This window comes from Amphiura filiformis, chromosome 10, assembly GCF_039555335.1.
Source record: "Amphiura filiformis chromosome 10, Afil_fr2py, whole genome shotgun sequence".
Classification (NCBI taxonomy): Eukaryota; Metazoa; Echinodermata; class Ophiuroidea; order Amphilepidida; family Amphiuridae; genus Amphiura; species Amphiura filiformis.
In genome coordinates this window covers 61,453,689-61,471,665 of record NC_092637.1, presented here as the reverse complement: position 1 = coordinate 61,471,665, position 17,977 = coordinate 61,453,689, and the positions used below count along the sequence as shown (strand labels likewise).

General features: G+C 38.7%; 1 protein-coding gene across 2 annotated transcripts in view; it reads left to right on the top strand.

Moving 5' to 3' along the window:
• Positions 1 to 14,740, top strand: part of LOC140163122 (uncharacterized) — a 127,237-nt gene extending 112,497 nt beyond the window's left edge. The window contains exons 9-13 of one of the 2 annotated variants that reach the window (XM_072186498.1): positions 6,219 to 6,462; positions 7,847 to 7,930; positions 8,433 to 8,762; positions 11,219 to 11,590; positions 12,002 to 14,740. In XM_072186498.1, the coding sequence (XP_072042599.1) occupies positions 6,219 to 6,462; positions 7,847 to 7,930; positions 8,433 to 8,762; positions 11,219 to 11,590; positions 12,002 to 12,636 (1,665 nt within the window). In that variant the 3' untranslated portion in view covers positions 12,637 to 14,740. Of the gene's footprint in view, positions 1 to 6,215; positions 6,463 to 7,846; positions 7,931 to 8,432; positions 8,763 to 11,218; positions 11,591 to 12,001 lie in introns of both variants that reach the window. The other variant, XM_072186497.1, reaches the window with a different exon arrangement.
• Positions 14,741 to 17,977: the final 3,237 nt, after the last annotated feature.

Genomic DNA, 17,977 nt, shown 5'->3' with positions numbered 1-17,977 from the left:
TGTTTGAAACTGCTTTTGGAATAACAATACAAGGTTAAACATGGACGTTTATAAAAAAAACCTATTAAATAACCTAAAGGAAAAAACAAACACATTTGTAGCAACAATGAGCCTTGCATTGAAAGTCATATTTAAAATGTGTTGAGTACCACCCCAAAGTTTCCCTATATACACCCCCTACTACCCGCCTCACACACCTCTGCACCCACCCCACGCCCGATAGGCCTATAGGGCCTACATAATATTACATACCGGTATAATAATATTTATATAGCACGTTATAGCTATATATGAAGAGCTTATTTCCAAACCGTGTTTTAAAAGTCCACAAGATTCACTTTGAAGAAAATCAGGAATTTTCTTTATGGCAATGAAAAAAAAGTTTGATTTCTATAAAATTACAGTGAAGTGAAGGTGACATATATAGGACCATAAAAACATGTTAAGTTAAAATCTAGAGACTTTTAATTTTTTTTAATGAATTAATTTGTTTTAAAAATAGCATGGACTTAGTACGTTTTGACACAAAACGCAATTTCTGGCATGGACTTAACACATTTTGACACAAAACACAGTATCTGTAACACAGAACTAGCCATATTTTTCTCAAACTAGTCTTAAAAGATAACAAATTTATTACAAACATACAAAATGTGATTCTCTCTACTATAAAACACAATTTTGCCAAACACCTTGCATCTTGAACCCCCTCCTCCCGTCCATTTTTTACCAAAATTTGACGTTTAAAATCGTTCAAAATTCAAAACTTAGTTGTATTGCATTTCTCAGAATTAAATAAACATCATTTCACTGACAATAAGTGATGACCTGAAATATCCACTTGTTTTATCACATTATCACAATTTTCCCCTCCCCCCCATGCTGCCACCCTAATCTTATATTGACAGTCGTAAGTTATTTACACCTTTAACTTTAAAAGTAATACCTTGAATTTAGTAGCACATTTTGCTAATCATACAAAATAATGATATCAAAAACTAACTCTACTACCATCCTCAAACATTAATTCTACCATCACAACCTCTCCCTCTCCCCCTTCCCACCCTGTTCATGTCTTTCTGGAGGTATCTATCAAATATTTAAGAAATTCCATACAAACTAGGCCTACTAATATTTTAAAAAACACCCAAAAAACAACTTTTTATGCAGACCAAATTCAGGTATACTAGTCTCAGACCAAACAAGAACGAAGACGCAAAGCAAGGCAGTGTTATCAATCATTGAACTTTGGCGATAAACTATTGGAAGCCCTATGCCTTGCTACTTGCTTGCTACAAGATGCCCACAAGGGCAGTGTTCGGAGACTTAACACAGTTTGCTACAAAACTGGATTGGACTTAACACGTTTTAGAAAAAAATCGATACTTTGTGTGTCAATATTTCGGAACTTGACTAATTTTGGAAAAAAACACACACATTGCTGGATAGCCCTAGTTACTCACTACCCATTTTCATCAAAATCTCAATTTTGAAGGTGGGTGGACTTAACACGGTTTGGAAATAAGCTCTTCATATTTAAAAAGTATAGCCCTATTATAACAAATAGGCCTACATGTCAAATTAAAAACAAACCCGAACACAAGCCTGAAGGGTATAATGCAAATGCCAACCCGCGATGGGGGGGTCATACAAAATTCACCTGGAGATAGGAGGGACAGAAAAATAAAATCCCCTATAATAACACACTCATTTTTCTAGGTTTGGACAGTACAACGTGCGTCTCTTAATACGAACTAACCTAGGTAAACAAACAAACAGACAAAATGGTCGACATAATCATGGAAACCATATTTGCCATTGCAGGCTATCACCATGATCAAGGAAGCAAATATCCAAAATTCACTTTAATTTACCAAAGCACCCAAATGGGAGATTTGGGCTACAAAATCGCCCGTCGAGTAATCCTGCTTTCAATGCAGAAGAGACCTGGATTAGATCAATGGAATTATCGACTATTTATGCTGCTTGCTTTCGAGATAAAGTACTGAGTTTGAGATTTTAGGAGCATGACGTGAAAAAAGGTGAAATTAAAACGGAAATTCTGACAAAACAATAATAGATAGACCCACACGATGTGCTTTACAGAGGTGGGAAATATCTTTCCTTAGCGAAATATATTAGTTTGAAACGCTATAAAATGAATTCCGAAAAAAGCTCGTGGACGGATGTAAGGCCTATAAAATTCATAAATCTTACACTAAACAACACAATTTCATACCTAATTTTAACACCAGGATTTAAAAAAAATGTATATCCAAGCACAATGTTTTTAACTGACATTACTGAAGAAAAAAAATATTGCTTTATATTTGACCGAGAAAATTAATTTCGTAGCAAAAAGGTGTATATCTGAATTGTGCTGATTTTAACATGTATCGATCGACTTTTAGCGCGACTATGCATTTCTAAAGAATCGGTAGTCCAGCGTTCTAGCTGAAAAGTGCAATAGAGCAAACAATCGATGTTTACGTGAAAACCAAGTTATCTATGCCCGTTTATCTATGCCCGTGCAACGGGGCATAGATATTGTATTTGTTCTGTTTAGTCTTCGGATTCTCCTTCTCCTTCTTCTTCTCCTTCTCCTTCTCAAGATCAGTCCTTTGCCCTCCTCTAGCTCAAGCACCACAGAAGCCTCGGGGCCCATACTTGGTACAATGATGGCCCATGACTTCTAGATACATCCTAGGGTACCACCGACCCCAAAGGTCAAAGGTCATGGGCTACAGGGGGCAATATGTGTAAAATTTCAAACAGCTCTAGCACAACTACTATAGCGCCCTCAGGGTTCATACTTGGTACAATGATGGCCTATGACCCTAGAAGTATGCTATGCTAGCCGCAACCCCAGAGGTCAAAGTTCATATGCTTTAAAAAGCAAAATAGGTACGACCGGTTAACACAGTGTATCGCAATAGGTAGCATTTTGGTAGCTACCTGTATTTGCAATGATGAAGGCTTCAAATATACGTCAAGACGTACAATGGGGTTAACCGCTTAAAGGGACACAATGTTTTGGGATTAAAGGGGTATTCTCAAGTCTGGTGGTGTTTCAGAGAGAGTGAGGGTCTGATGGAGTATAAGAGAGAGTGATGGCTTGGTGGGGTATTAGAGAGTGTGCGCCAATCTGGGGGTGTTTTAGAGCTAGTGAGTGTCTGGTGGAGTATAAGAGAGAGTGATGGATGGGTGGGGTATTAGAGAGAGTTTGGGTCAGCCTGGTGGTGTTTTAGAGCGAGTGAGTGTCTGGTGGAGTATAAGAGAGAGTGAAGGCTTGGTGGAGTATTAGAGAGTATGGGTCAGCCTGTTGGTGTTTTAGAGCGAGTGAGTGTCTGGTGGAGTATAAGAGAGAGTGAAGGCTTGGTGGGGTATTAGAGAGAGTATGGGTCAGCCTGTTGGTGTTTTAGAGCGAGTGAGTGTCTGGTGGAGTATAAGAGAGAGTGATGGCTGGGTGGGGTATTAGAGAGAGTTTGGGTCAACCTGGTAGTGTTTTAGAGCGAGTGAGTGTCTGGTGGCGTATAAGAGAGAGTGAGGGTCTGGTGGGGTATTAGAAAGAGTGTGTGCCAGTATGGTGGTGTTTTAGAGCTAGTGAGTGTCTGGTGGAGTATAAGAGAGAGTGATGGCTTGGTGGGGTATTAGAGAGAGTTTGGGTCAGCCTGGTGGTGTTTTAGAGCGAGTGAGTGTCTGGTGGAGTATAAGAGAGAGTGAGGGCCTGGTGGGGTATTAGAGAGAATGTGGTCCAGTCTGGTGGTGTTTTAGAGAGATTGATTGTCTGCTGAGGTATAAGAGAGAGTGAAGGCTTGGTAGGGTATTAGAGAGAGTATGGGTCAGCCTGGTGGTGTTTTAGAGAGAGTGAGTGTATAGTGGAGTATAAGAGAGAGTGAAGGCTTGGTGGGGAATTAGAGAGAGTATGGGTCAGCCTGTTGGTGTTTTAGAGCGTGTGAGTGTCTGGTGGAGTATAAGAGAGAGTGGGGTTCTGGTGGGGCATTAGAGAGAGTATGTGTCAGCCTGGTGGTGTTTTAGAGCGAGTGAGTGTCTGGTGGAGTATAAGAGAGAGTGAAGGTCTGGTGGGGTATTAGAGAGAGTGTGGTCCAGTCTGGTGGTGTTTTAGAGCGAGTGAGTGTCTGGTGGAGTATAAGAGAGTGATGGTCTGGTGGGGTGTTAGAGAGAGTGTGGGCCACGGCATAGATATTCGTGTTTGGTCAAACACAACTGTGGTTTCTAGTTGAACTTTCCCATTGTTGATTTTTATAAATGCCACATTCAATAGCCACCTTTTGTAAGAAAAATTAAGAGAAACCGATACAATTTATGTGGCGTAGCGTGTCATCGTATGGGGGGAGGGCACCGACCATGATTGGGGGCGGGAGGGCACAAGCCGTTTTCGGCAATTTTCCTATGGGATTTTCTAAATTTTGCCCCTATGACGCTACGCCACTGAACCAGGTCTTACATTGATCACAGTTTATGACTGTGTCAGAATCTATAACAGGGGCATCGCAAACACCGCATGAATAAATATCTAGATCTGGGGCTGGGGTTAATCTTGACGTCACCCGAGAGTGGTAGGATCAACAAGGAGAGCGATCTTGTCTGGTTGTTAGACATTTCAATTAGTTGAGTAAATTAAGTCTCTTCATTGCGAGCATACTTTCTTGTTGAGTACCTGACGTAGGACATTTGGCTCGGACTGGGAGGTCAATTGTTGATTCGCCACACCTTTGTGCTTCTTTCACTGCTTGTAAGGCATCGACAACACTGTCTGAACGAGATGGGTTCAAATGAGGTTTTCTTGCGGGGTCATATAGATGTGAGAATTAAATCGGGATAAATTCGGAAGGTTTCACCCGCAATAATACATCAAATAAATTATATCAAACTATAGATTTCGCTATAATCATGCGCGTATTTTTTTGGGGGGCTTTGGGGGCGCCAGCCCCGGGGTAAAAACAGGGGTGGCCAAAATGAAGGGCGGCCGAAGAAGAAGGGCGGCAAAAAAGGGGGGGGCAAAAACGAAGGGGGCGGCAAAAAGGGCGGATAAATTTGATAAAGCAGAAAAATTTTTGTAAAAATGGTACTATGCATCAAAATGTGCTGCTTTTAGAGCGCTAGCGCCTGAAAGCGTTTTTTTTTTTTTTGCTCTTCACTTTTCAAACGACCGAGAAAAAAATTGGGTCAACCTTTTCGGGCTTTGAGGAAGGGGCGGCAAAATTGAATTTTCTTCAGCCCCCCGGGGTTGGGGCGGCCACGGTACGCCACTGATAATGATATAAAAAAATTTAAAAAATACATAAAGGGGGAAATAAATAAGAAAACACGACCAACGTATATTGTCAATCATGATATGAGGAATATGAAAAAAATGAGAGCACCCCCCCCCCACCTCATTAAAGAATTAGTTAAAAATAAAACAAAGACAAATCATAAATATGTGAAAATGTGCATGTTATACCTAAAATAAAAAATTAATTAAGCGAAACAAATACAGCATGAGCATCTTGTCAAGAGTGATAATGGGCGCAGTGATATGCAATATTATTTAAGATTAATTAGTATTAATGACCGGTATAGGTATAACAGTGTACAGTGCCACGGCGAAACACTTCCTGTTTCCATCGGGACATACTCGTGGCCGTTGTTTCGGGACGCCTGAACAGAATGCAATTCACCCCCCCCTCGCCTTAAACGTCTACTCTAGATTAGTTTGCACATCGCCAATGTAAAGTATCTATAACAGGCCTTCTCAACTAGTTTTTTGAAGTGCCAACTGGGAAATTTGAGTGATAATGAAGTGCCAACATGTTTAGGGAGCATTTTGTGAGGGAGCGTGTGCGCGATTGAACGCATATAGCGGATGGGGTCCATGAATCCAGGAGGCCCGCGCCTTATGGCCACTGTAGGATTCCAGTGTGAAAGCCCCAGCAGCGGGGGTCCAGGGGGCAGCGCACCCGGAAGCTCTGAGATTTTAAGGCTCAGATATGGTATTTTCACCCCTTTTTTGTAAACAATTGATGAGGAAAAAACAAGTGGCGCACGCGCCGCCAGTTGAGAAGGCCTGATCTATAATATCAGTTTCCTTCCAAAAATAATAATAATATTAATAATAAATAAGGTTCTAACATATTTTTAGATTTATGGAATGTTATTACAAAAAATAATTTCTAATAGTCTTTTATATATATCTATATCAAAACATGGAGAAGTTGTCTTTGCTTAAAACAACTCTCAACTCTCAGCAAACGAACATCATTTTGAAAAAGATGAAGTCTACAAAGACCCTGACTTCAGAGGAAGCTGACGTCATCCGCAACCAGCCTACTTCAGCAGATAAAGTTGACAAGCTGATTGAAGCGCTAATCCGGAAACCATTGTCTTCTTATCTTTCGTTTTTGGAGGTCTTAAAAAAAGGACACCCTGATCTGTACTTAATCATCAAAAACCTAGAGAGTAAGTAATATGGTTGTATTACATTTCAATAGATTTGTGTAAAATTTAAATTTTGTTTCCCTAGTGGTGGGTATCACGGTCTATATTATAATTATCATTTCAAGGGCAACATACCGATGCAGTAGTAGTAGTAGTAGTAGTAGTAGTAGTAGTAGTAGTAGTAGTAGTAGTAGTAGTAGTAGTAGTAGTAGTAGTAGTAGTAGTAGTAGTAGTAGTAGTAGTAGTAGTAGTAGTAGGTAGTAGTAGTAGTAGTAGTAGTAGTAGTAGTAGTAGTAGTAGTAGTAGTAGTAGTAGTAGTAGTAGTAGTAGTGGTAGGTAGTGGTAGTGGTGGTGGTGGTGGTGGTAGTAGTAGTAGTGGTGGTAGTGGTGGTGGTAGTGGTAGTAGTAGGTGGTGGTAGTAGTAGTGGTAGTAGTGGTAGTGGTAGTGGTAGTGGTAGGTGGTGTGGTGGTGGTAGTGGTGGTGGTGGTGGTGTGGTGGTGGTGGTGGTGGTGGTGGTGGTGGTGGTGGTGGTGGTGGTGGTAGTGGTGGTAGTGGTGGTGGTGGTGGTGGTGGTGGTGGTGGTGGTGGTGGTGGTGGTGGTGGTGGTGGTGGTGGTGGTGGTGGTGGTGGTGGTGGTGGTGGTGGTGGTGGTGGTGGTGGTGGTGGTGGTGGTGGTGGTGGTGGTGGTGGTGGTGGTGGTGGTGGTGGTGGTGGTGGTGGTGGTGGTGGTGGTGGTGGTGGTGGTGGTGGTGGTGGTGGTGGTGGTGGTGGTGGTGGTGGTGGTGGTGGTGGTGGTGGTGGTGGTGGTGGTGGTGGTGGTGGTGGTGGTGGTGGTGGTGGTGGTGGTGGTGGTGGTGGTGGTGGTGGTGGTGGTGGTGGTGGTGGTGGTGGTGGTGGTGGTGGTGGTGGTGGTGGTGGTGGTGGTGGTGGTGGTGGTAGTAGTAGTGGTAGTGGTGGTGGTGGTAGTGGTAGTGGTGGTGGTGGTGGTGGTGGTGGTGGGTGGTAGTGGTAGTAGTGGTGGTAGTAGTAGTAGTAGTAGTAGTAGTAGTAGTAGTAGTAGTAGTAGTAGTGGTAGTGGTAGTGGTGGTAGTGGTAGTAGTAGTAGTAGTAGTAGTAGTAGTAGTAGTAGTAGTAGTAGTTATAGTAGTAGTAGTAGTAGTAGTAGAAGTATAGTAGTAGTAGTAGAAGTAGTAGTAGTAGTAGTAGTAGTAGTTGTAGTAGTAGTAGTAGTAGAACCTGTGTGTTGTACACACTGTAAAACATCAATTATAAAATTAAAATTTATTGATAATGCAATAAAATCATCTCTACGATTATCCATTTCCAGTTATTGTATGGGATATTACCGTAGCAAATCATCTTATCTTTCTATTTCTTCGCACAAAATGTTTTTGTTCCATACAGAAAAAGATTCCTCAACAAGAAAGCTCGAAAACGAAGGAGAACGAGAAAGCGAAAGCAAAGAGCAGAAACCACTGCAAAACCACCGTAAGTAAGATTTGGAAAGACAAGTGACCTTCACTCGTCTCATTATCTACCCACAGATATTGGAACAATATTGGTTCCAATATCTGTGGTCTTCCCAACATCTACATTAGTTATTGTTTGTTTCCTGTTGGGGAACTCAAAGAATATCATATTATGTCTCTGCTCCAAACAATATTATTCTGTGTCATACTGGGATTAAATGCTCTTTGTTGTAATCGCATATGCACTAAACTTTAAGAATAGTTTCTTTCTGGTGATAAATAAAGAGTTTTCCGATTAGATGATTCTTTCAGTTGTTAATAAAATGATTAATGTAGACATTAGACTAACGTGACATGTGATCATGGTACTTTTAACAACGTTTGTGGACAAGCCTAACCTTAAAAAAGCCGCTGAAAATGGAATTTTGATCCAAGATGACAACACCAACAACAAATCGTAGTACATTGTTAGGAGTCATAATTGAGATTGAAATAGGATTAATATCCTTTGACTCTATTAGGCCGCCAGGTTGTATCTGATGAAGACATTGCAGATGTGGTTGGCACGCTTACTAGAGAAAATCTCAAAAACCTTCTGGAAGAACTATTTCAAGTCTCGGATTTGGATGGAATCAGGAAATCAGTCAAAGAGAGTATCATCACAGAGAAATCTGTGGAGATGAACGACCCAAAATACGAGGCCATGATAATTCTACAGCGCTGGCGTGAGATGAATGGAATGGGTGCCACTCGACAAAAGATCCTAGATGCTTTGAACCACCTGGATTTAAAACATTCAGCGGTGATACTTGAAAGTAAATGGGCAAGCAGATACAACACCTCATCGGTTGGTATGTTAACGGCTTTTATCTTAACATAATCATTCTATTTGTACTAGGCCTACAGGGCGTCCCAGCAAAAAGGAGCCCCGACGAATGTTGCGATATTTTGAAATCAATCTTCACCAGTTATTCAATGCAATGTTTACATAAATGAAACGCATATCTTGTAGTTATCGTTTGCATAAAGCCAGCGCTCATTTTTGATAAATCGGTTTAGAAGGTAATGATCTTTGCGAAAATATAAATTATTGTGTTGCCTTCAATTCCAATATACCGCACGCACAATGCATCACGACATTGACTGTCCGTCTATGGCTCAATTCGTCTTATTATGTGGGTTTGACGTTTATATTGAGTTATAGGGCAAAATGCAAAAAAATGTGCTACTGTTTGACCAATAACTCAAGTATTAACAGACCTTTGAAAATGCGAATGCCGCTTTTTTTATATTATTGGTAGAAAAGTTCCTATACAATACATATTATTTGTTGCAAAAATATTCTGATTTTTGATAAAGAAAAAAAAGACAAATAGATTTTATCCATATGTTTAAACACCATTAAATTTGTAATAATTAATTCAGAGTTTTATTCTGTGAACAACAACAGTATACGTTCTGTGCATTGAGAATGTTTATAGTCCCTTCTGGCAAAGCAGGCACAGTCATTTCGTGACGTCAACTGTTTTCCGGGTCAAATCTGTCTCGTTCGAAGGAACTCGTCGCTAAATTAAGTTGGTTTTTGCGGAATATCAATTTTAAAGGTCTTATTGTCTCAAAAAAAAAGGTTATTTTCATTGTCCTCATAATATTACCTTGCCAATGATATGATGTTGTCCGAGCAATATACCTGACATTTAACAAATGGAATTTGTTTTAAGTGTTCGGATACGTTTTGTGCGTAGTATATTATGACATGCAAAAAAGCATGACTGACATGGCACGGCATGACACCCCCCCCCCCCTTTCATTCGTAAGTCCCTGAATAGAGTAGGTATTAAAATGCAAATAACATAGCAATATAAATGATGAGACAGAAAACAAGTATTTACCTAAAACAAGGAGAAAAAACAAGACATAGTACTTAGAAAAAATATACACTGTAGATGTAGAATGGACGTTATTTCCTATAAAACTAAAGTATCCTGGTTTATATAAAGATATGAATATTTGTAAACAAACTCCATTAACTCCATTGCTTTAAGTTACATGCACTGGTCAATGAACTTAGATCATTTAGTGGTGGAGTCAAGTTCTTCTACCTTACAATAGTGTGCGTGAAAAACTCACTGTAGACAAGCAACTCAAAAATCGACTATTTAATGCGTGTTTTAAGATATACATTGTGACATCTGAAAAGTCAACCAATCGAACCGTTATCTGTTTTTCTAATCTCTAATTTTGAACACTTTATTATTTTTCCAACAAAAACTTTGACAAACATCCAAAATTCCATATTATGTATTTTCAATTTCTTAAGATCATAAGTCAATAGTGAATACTGATACAAAAAGCAGAAATAAAAAGAACTAGAGCAACTGTGCCCTTTGCAAGGGCACGAGGTAAGTTAGGCGGATGATTGTGACGATCTGATGAAGCAGCAATACTGTGCTGGATAAGATAAGGACCATTGCCTTCAAATTTCAGCTCAATTGAAGCATTTTGAAAACTTGACCTTTGACCCCTTTATTGCCCCCTAATGACCTTAAATGAATCTTAGAATGTTTTTAAAATGTTCAGAACATCATAAGGATCATTGCATATAAATTTCAGCTCAATTGGAGCATTTTAAAAAACTTGACCTTTGACCCCTTTATTACCCCTTAATGACCTTAATTGAATTTTAAAATATTTTTTAAATGTTTAGAATGTCATAATGATCATTGCATTTACATTTCAGCTCATTTGGAGCATTTTGAAAAACTTGACCTTTGACCCCTTAACGGCCCCTTAATGACCTTAAATGAACATCAAAATATTTTAAACATGTTTAGAAAGTCATAAGCATCATTGTATTTAAATTTCAGCTTAATTGGAGCATTTTCAAAATCTTGACCTTTGACCCCTTTATGACCCCTTGATGACCTTCAATAAATTTTAAAATATTTTAAACATGTTTAGAATGTCATAAGGATCATTGCATTTAAATTTCAGCTCACTTGGAGTATTTTCGGTTGAAATGACCTTTTTTGACCCATGTGACCCCTTGGATGACCTCTGACGTTAAACAACCCATAACTTTTGTAGCCAGCTACCCAATACTGCTTGTAACCGAGTTTGGTCGAAATCCGATCAAGGATGTGGAAGTAGTAGCAAATTGTGAGAAGAAAGAAGAAAGAAGAAAGAAGAAAGAAATGGCAAGAAAGAAAGAAGTTAGGCTGCCCGCCTAACTTAAAAACGTATATATATACATTGATTTGTCACCAAGTAAACTTTGTATATACATTTTTTTCGCCATCAAATATAGGCGCCCAAGTGTTGACAGACGATGATATTGCAGATGTGATTGGCAAGCTTCGGCGTACAGATCTTAGGCGACTACTGAAGCAATTATTTGATGGTTCGGATTTGGATAGAATGAGACAAGCTGTCAAGGAGAATGTTATTGATGAGACAAAGGAGGAGTTGAAGGATACCAAAGTAATGGCGAAGGTTATTCTGGAATACTGGCGTGAAACCAAGGGTGGTGATGCAACCCGACAGGAGATCCTCGAGGCTCTAAAGCAACTGGGGTTGAAATACAAGGCACTGGAAATCGAAAACATGTGGAAAGCTAAATCCTATTACGAATACGTAGGATCGAATAACATTCTACCATGGAATGACAGCGACGATACAAGTATTTATACCCTGTAAACATCAGGAATCGTATAGTTGCAAATATACACAAGACGGGATGTTCCACAAGTCCATGGTTGTATAACTGGCGTAAATAGTAAAAATGATTTCAAACGTTTATTTCATAACATGGTGCACCACCTTATGAAAATTAGAAAATCCAATTATCCATATCTTAAAATATGCTTGACAAAAATTTTGTTTTTTACCAAATTATCAAAATGATGATGGTACATATTTTGGAAAGTACGGCCAACAAGTTGCCTGCGTTAAAAACATCTAAAGGTGAAAGAAGTGCCAAAATCTAAATTTTGACGATTTTTAGGAGCAATCACCGAATATCCTTTAAATACATTTTCTGTTGATTTTTCTAATAATACCATATTTAATTTGTCGTTTCTATTTATCTCAGAAGACAGCGTAAATACAAATGCCATCTGTGAAGGGCGAGGTGATTGCTTGATGGAAGCAAGTGGCAGCGACGTCATAGCTACAGCAAGTGACGATGACGACATAGCTACAGCAGGTGACGATGACGTCATAGCTACAGCAGGTGACGATGACGTCATAGCTACAGCAGGTGACAGTGATGACATAGCTACGCCGGGTGACAGAGATGTCATAGCTAAATCAGGTGACAATGATGTCATAGATACAGCAGGTGACAGTGACGTCATAGGTACAGCGGGTACCAGTGATGTCATAGCTACAGCATGTGATAGCAACGTTTTAGCTAGAGCAGGTGCCAGTGATGTCATAGCTACAGCAGGTGCTAGTGATATCATAGCTACAGCAGATGCTAGTGATATCGTAGCTACAGCAGATGCTGACGATGTTACAGCTACAGCAAGTGACAGCAACGTTCTAGCTGCAGCTGGTGCCAGTGGTGTTCAAATCAGCAATACTTCTGTTAATGGAAACCAAACCATTGCTGCAAGAGACATGTACAGCTTTGGTGGTGATTTACATATCCATGTCCATGGCCAAGACTTTGACTTGACAAACGATGTAATCAAAAAGGTATCACCAAATGCTTTGCTTGATTAATTACATCTTCTTTTTATACATGTGTTTAATAGTCTCACCTCAATAATGTTTGTTACCAATTTTGTGTGTGGTATTTATTTGATGAGAATTAATAATGTATTATTTACTATGGTTATTGTATTACATTGGTGTCATATTTATTGAAATTGCATTGATTATATATGTTCAAGGGGCATGGGAGGCCCATGGATTTGCTCTTTATGCTACATCGGTGGGTCTCTCATGCTTCTTACACAGATAGCCTTGTTTTGCCATGTATTATTGCTGCTGTGTATATTTTTGTTAGTGTGTGGGAGGCTCATGGATGTTTACATCGATGAGTCTCTTACACACCAGACTCTCCACAGGCATCTCCATCTTTGGATGGAGATGGTTGTGTATAGTTTATTTTGGTTTCAGTGTGTTTTTGCTATATGATAATAATAGTGTCATTTATTTGTCATGTAAAATTGTAGTTTCAAAATGTGTGGTATTTTATTTGATGAGAATAATGTATTATTTAGTGTGGTCATAATATTACATTGGTTATTTGTTTGGTTTTTTTTTTCATTGATTATGTTCAAGGGGCATGGGAGGCCCACGGATTGGCTCTTATGCTACATCGGTGGGTCTCTCATGCTTCTTGCAAAGACATCCCCGCCCATCCTTTGGATGGAGTAGGTTTTGTTTTTGCTTGAGTTTAGATTGGTTATGCCATGTATTTCTGCTGTTGAGTATAATTTTGTTTGTGTGTGTGGGAGGCTCATGGATGTGTTTACATCGATGAGTCTCTCACACACTCTACACTGGCATCTCCATCTTTGGATGGAGATGGTTGTGTACCTTTGCATTTGGTTTCAGTGTGCTTATATGAGATTATTAGTGTCATTTTTATTATGTTAAACTGTACTTTTATCTTGTATATTGATGTACAGTAAGCCAAAAAATTAAGGTACCAGTTATGTTTACCCCTTGTATATCCTAAACAAAGACAGATATGTCATAATTGGAACAAGCAGCCAATAGCTGCATCTTTTAGCTCGAATTTAAGACCTCATTTGTTGAAATTGTTCAAGAAATAAAGATATGACGATCCAAAAACCAAAGGAAGATGCCAATGTAAAAGTTGCAGTTTGTTCCATTGCGAGCCCTATTGATTTGCACACAAAGCGTTCACGAACAAGAGAACCAGCGCCGTGCTTCCATTGATTAACACGTTAAAATTAGAGACGTGCTTTCATTGATTAGAACACAAAAGTGCAACTTTTGATTTCGTTTCTTTATGAGGTTTTAGACCACCGTTTCTTTAATTTTCAACCAATGTCAACAAATGAGGTCTTAAATCAGAGCTAAAGAGCACAGGTATTGGTTGCTTGTTTTAAATTTGATACCTTTTTCTTTATATAGGATATACAGGGGTGAACACAACTGGTACCTTAATTGTTTGGCTTACTGTATTGATGATGCCGGTGTGAGGTGCACCGACAGTCCCCCTGGGGATTTTGTTGGTGGGCATCTCACTGGTGTTACTCTTGCCTTTCTAATGTTGTTTGCTTGCAGCTGGTCTGCTGTTTTATGCATATTATTTATTGTTTGTATAATTCTTAAGTTAAAATCATTTATTGTAAATTAAGTTTGGTAGTTTTTAAATCTGTAAAGCGCATTGAGGAATCTGAGATTCACAATGCGCTATATAAATGCTGTTTTATTATTATTATTATTATTATTATAGCGACACACTACGTTGTTTGGTCTCCACGCATTTATTTAAAAGTATATAAAGGGTATAGAAAGTTTAATAACATTCAAAAACATTTTTTGAAAACTTGCCGCAAGACATTCGTTTATAATATCTTTGTTAAAAACTATTTAATATGTACAACAATAAAAACTACAAAACAACCGACATTTTGGAAGCATAAAACATTCATTTTACAAGGTAAAAACTCCAAATGTAAGTACGCAACACTTGTCACTAATTATATGTCGTAGATTTCTTTCTATATAAAACGCGTTAATAAAACGTTTTATGACCTTCATAATATAGCCTGACATTTAAATGTTAGAAAATCGTTTTGATCAAACCCCGAACACGTCTACGTCATTGAATATCGGTTATGATCAATTACCATGTGGCTATTGGTCCCGGGGGGGGTCACTCCCATTGTGGCCTGTACACCATCCGCGATAATCAACTTTTGAAAAGCACCCTAAACAAGGATTTAACCCGTGGCTAAAACGACACCCTAAACAGGGATTTCATTCCTAACATCAAATTTCATACCCTAAATTTCATTGCCGCGTATTTAGAAATTGCAATTTTGCTACCCTTTTTTCCAATTTTTCATGTTTTTGACACCCTAAACGCGATACGCGCGTATCGTGCATACCCACGAAAAACGACCCTTGTTACGCGTTTTCATTATCGCGGATGGTGTACAGGCCACAATGGGAGTGACCCCCCCGGGCTATTGGTAAATGTCGAGCAATAGTGAAGACAAGGCAATATGTTTTTTTTTTTAAAATTAAGCACTCAAAAGTAACGGACGTTAACACAAAAACAAAAATATATAGGTCTTTTTAGCAAAAAAAATCCATATTTTCAAACGATAGGTCAAAATTTTCTATTTATCTTCGGCTTTTCATCCCACCTACATACACTTTAAGTACATATCATTAGATTTATAAAGTTTACTTCGAGGACTGTTAAATATCAAAAATTTCAATTTGTTATCATTAGCCATAAAATGTGTATTGTATCGCGAATTTCAAAAAATTTGATTTGATTTGTTCGGGTTTTGACAACCCTGGATAACCCAAGAAAGCCTCTATTGAAGCTTATTTCCATTGGGGTCCATTTGAACACTGGGACGGGTTGGGAACAGTCAGGGGTTAACACCCTACTCTTTTCGAAACTGGCTGCGAGATACATGTACAGGTATGGCTCTCTGTTCACGGGTCCGACGGCTTAACGTCCCCTCCGAAGGACGGAGTACTTTCATGATTCATTTACCCAATTCTAAATGAACCATGGGGAGAGCGGAAGTCTGAATTTAATCTACAGAAGTTGCCAATTAATTTCCGACTTTTTTTTCAAAGTCAATATCCCAGCAAATCGCCACCGCCGGGAATCGAACCCGGGACCTCATGCACTAAAGGCAAGTACCCTAACCATTGCGCCACGCTCTCCCTAAGGAGATTCTCTAGGGTAATTCGATATATCTGATGTGCTCTCATGTGCCACAACAAACATTGTACAAACGTTCATACCCCACCCCTGCTGTGCAATAATTATGAGCCGAAAGGGGGCAAGCAATTTTTTGGGGGAGGCAAGCAATTTTTGCACGCATTCATGGGGCGCCTTTTAAATAAAACGCTCTAAAAGGCTTAGGAAAACAGTACGGAAACGCTTAAATATGCAAATTTTCCTGCTTGCTGCGCTCGCAACATGCATCTAGACCATTTAAGATTTACAATTTGGGATCCCTAAAATTTAGCATGTTCAAGGGGAGGGCAAAGATTTTTGGCGGGCCGAGAGGGAGGGGGGCAAGCGATTTTTGGCGGGCCGAGAGGGGGCGGCAAGCGATTTTTGGCGAGCCGTTTGGAAATTCCCCCCCCCGGGCTCATAATTATTTGCACAAAATATGTCTTTCTAAAACAATGTAAGACAATATATTTAATATAGAGAAACAACAAATAAAATAAATAAGCAAAACCGGTTGTGTTTACTTAAAGAGATAAGAAATGCAATTTAATAATTTATCAATAATTCAGTAATACTTTAAGCTAAGTTGAAATAAACCCGGAAACACAAAACGTTTTCCACATTATTCGCTAGAGGCTATAAAAGGTTGTCAGAAAACTTTAAAAATTTGGTTGAGATGTGATTTCATACAAAACGTTTTAAAACATTTTTATGCCCTCTATATAACCTGGCATTTTATGTTATTAAAACGTTTTTACCAAAGCTAAAAAACAATGTATAACAAGTTTAGAACGTTTACAAAACATTATGTGTTTCCTGGTAAAGAAGAAATTAAATTCTGTAAATAATGTAAATTTCATTCTTTGGTTCGATGTATTTGCAACAAGAATTCAAGAGTTCAGATACAAAAAGCGATAAAGTAAAAAGAAAATATATGCTCTTTTTGATCATAGTTTTAAAAATATTCCGTTTATCGTATTTTGCATCTAAACTCTTCGATTGCTCTTTTAGCTTGGTGATTTAACATTTACGGTCACGTCACTTATAACTCTTCGGTCCTACAATATTACCTAGTTTACAAAAAACAGTGTCTTTCTAAAAGTAAGATCAACATGCAGTTTTTGTTGCCTACATGCACACAACACAGTGGCACTCACAATAGGCAATTGACCCCTACTGGTAGCGCTGTGTTGTAGATATAGGAGATGAACTAGTTAGCGTCATATATCAAAAAGTATAAAAGCTATGATTTTAGTACTTGCTTTATTCTTTTCAAATATCTGAATTTTCAACCCGATACAAGCTTTAATAACGGGGGACCATACATTTGTATGAGAAAGAAATTCTACCATCTATATCCAAACTCCCGTGTTATTCCAATGCACATTTTGCTTCACTGGGCCGCCCTGGCTTGGCCGCATTTGGAAGAGGGGTATCACGAAACCGTAATAGGTACAAATTTAGTACTTTCTGTCAATCAAGTATGGTTTATTCTCTACATGTCAATCTTTAAATCATTAGCATAGTCCTTATAATAATGATGAGTAAATGACAGCAAACCATTGAAAAATTACCCAAAATCTTGGTCAGTGGAGCTCCGCCCGTACATGTCAATAGCGTCATTATCGATTGCATTAGTCGACCGTAGCGGACAATTCGATCGCTCATTGGATTAATATTATCACGTGGTAATAAATTTGCATTGGACAATCGATTATAATGGTTTAGTACTGCATATCTCGGTTTAATCTTCACTAAGCGGTTTATGGCTGGAAAGGTCACGGTGAATTTGCCGTGGACATAACTGAACTATGATACTACAGTTATTCAATATACTGAAGCAAATTACACAAGCAACAGTGGAAAACAGGTTGTGTTTGCGCTACAAGATAAAAAAAAATATACGAGAGTCAGTCAGTATGTAATAAGAGTTCACTTGTGACGTCATATGTGGATTGTTTTCATGGCACGTAACGCTTTGTATTAAGGAAGAAATGCTACTTTCAAGACAAAATATTACACTTAAATAAAATTTACATCTTGGAGAGTTTATGCATTCTTTAACAGAAATTGTAATGAAATATATTAATTTATGTAAATATATTTGTGCTGTTAACGTACAAACCTATATTGTAACCTGATTAGTAGAATTCGTAT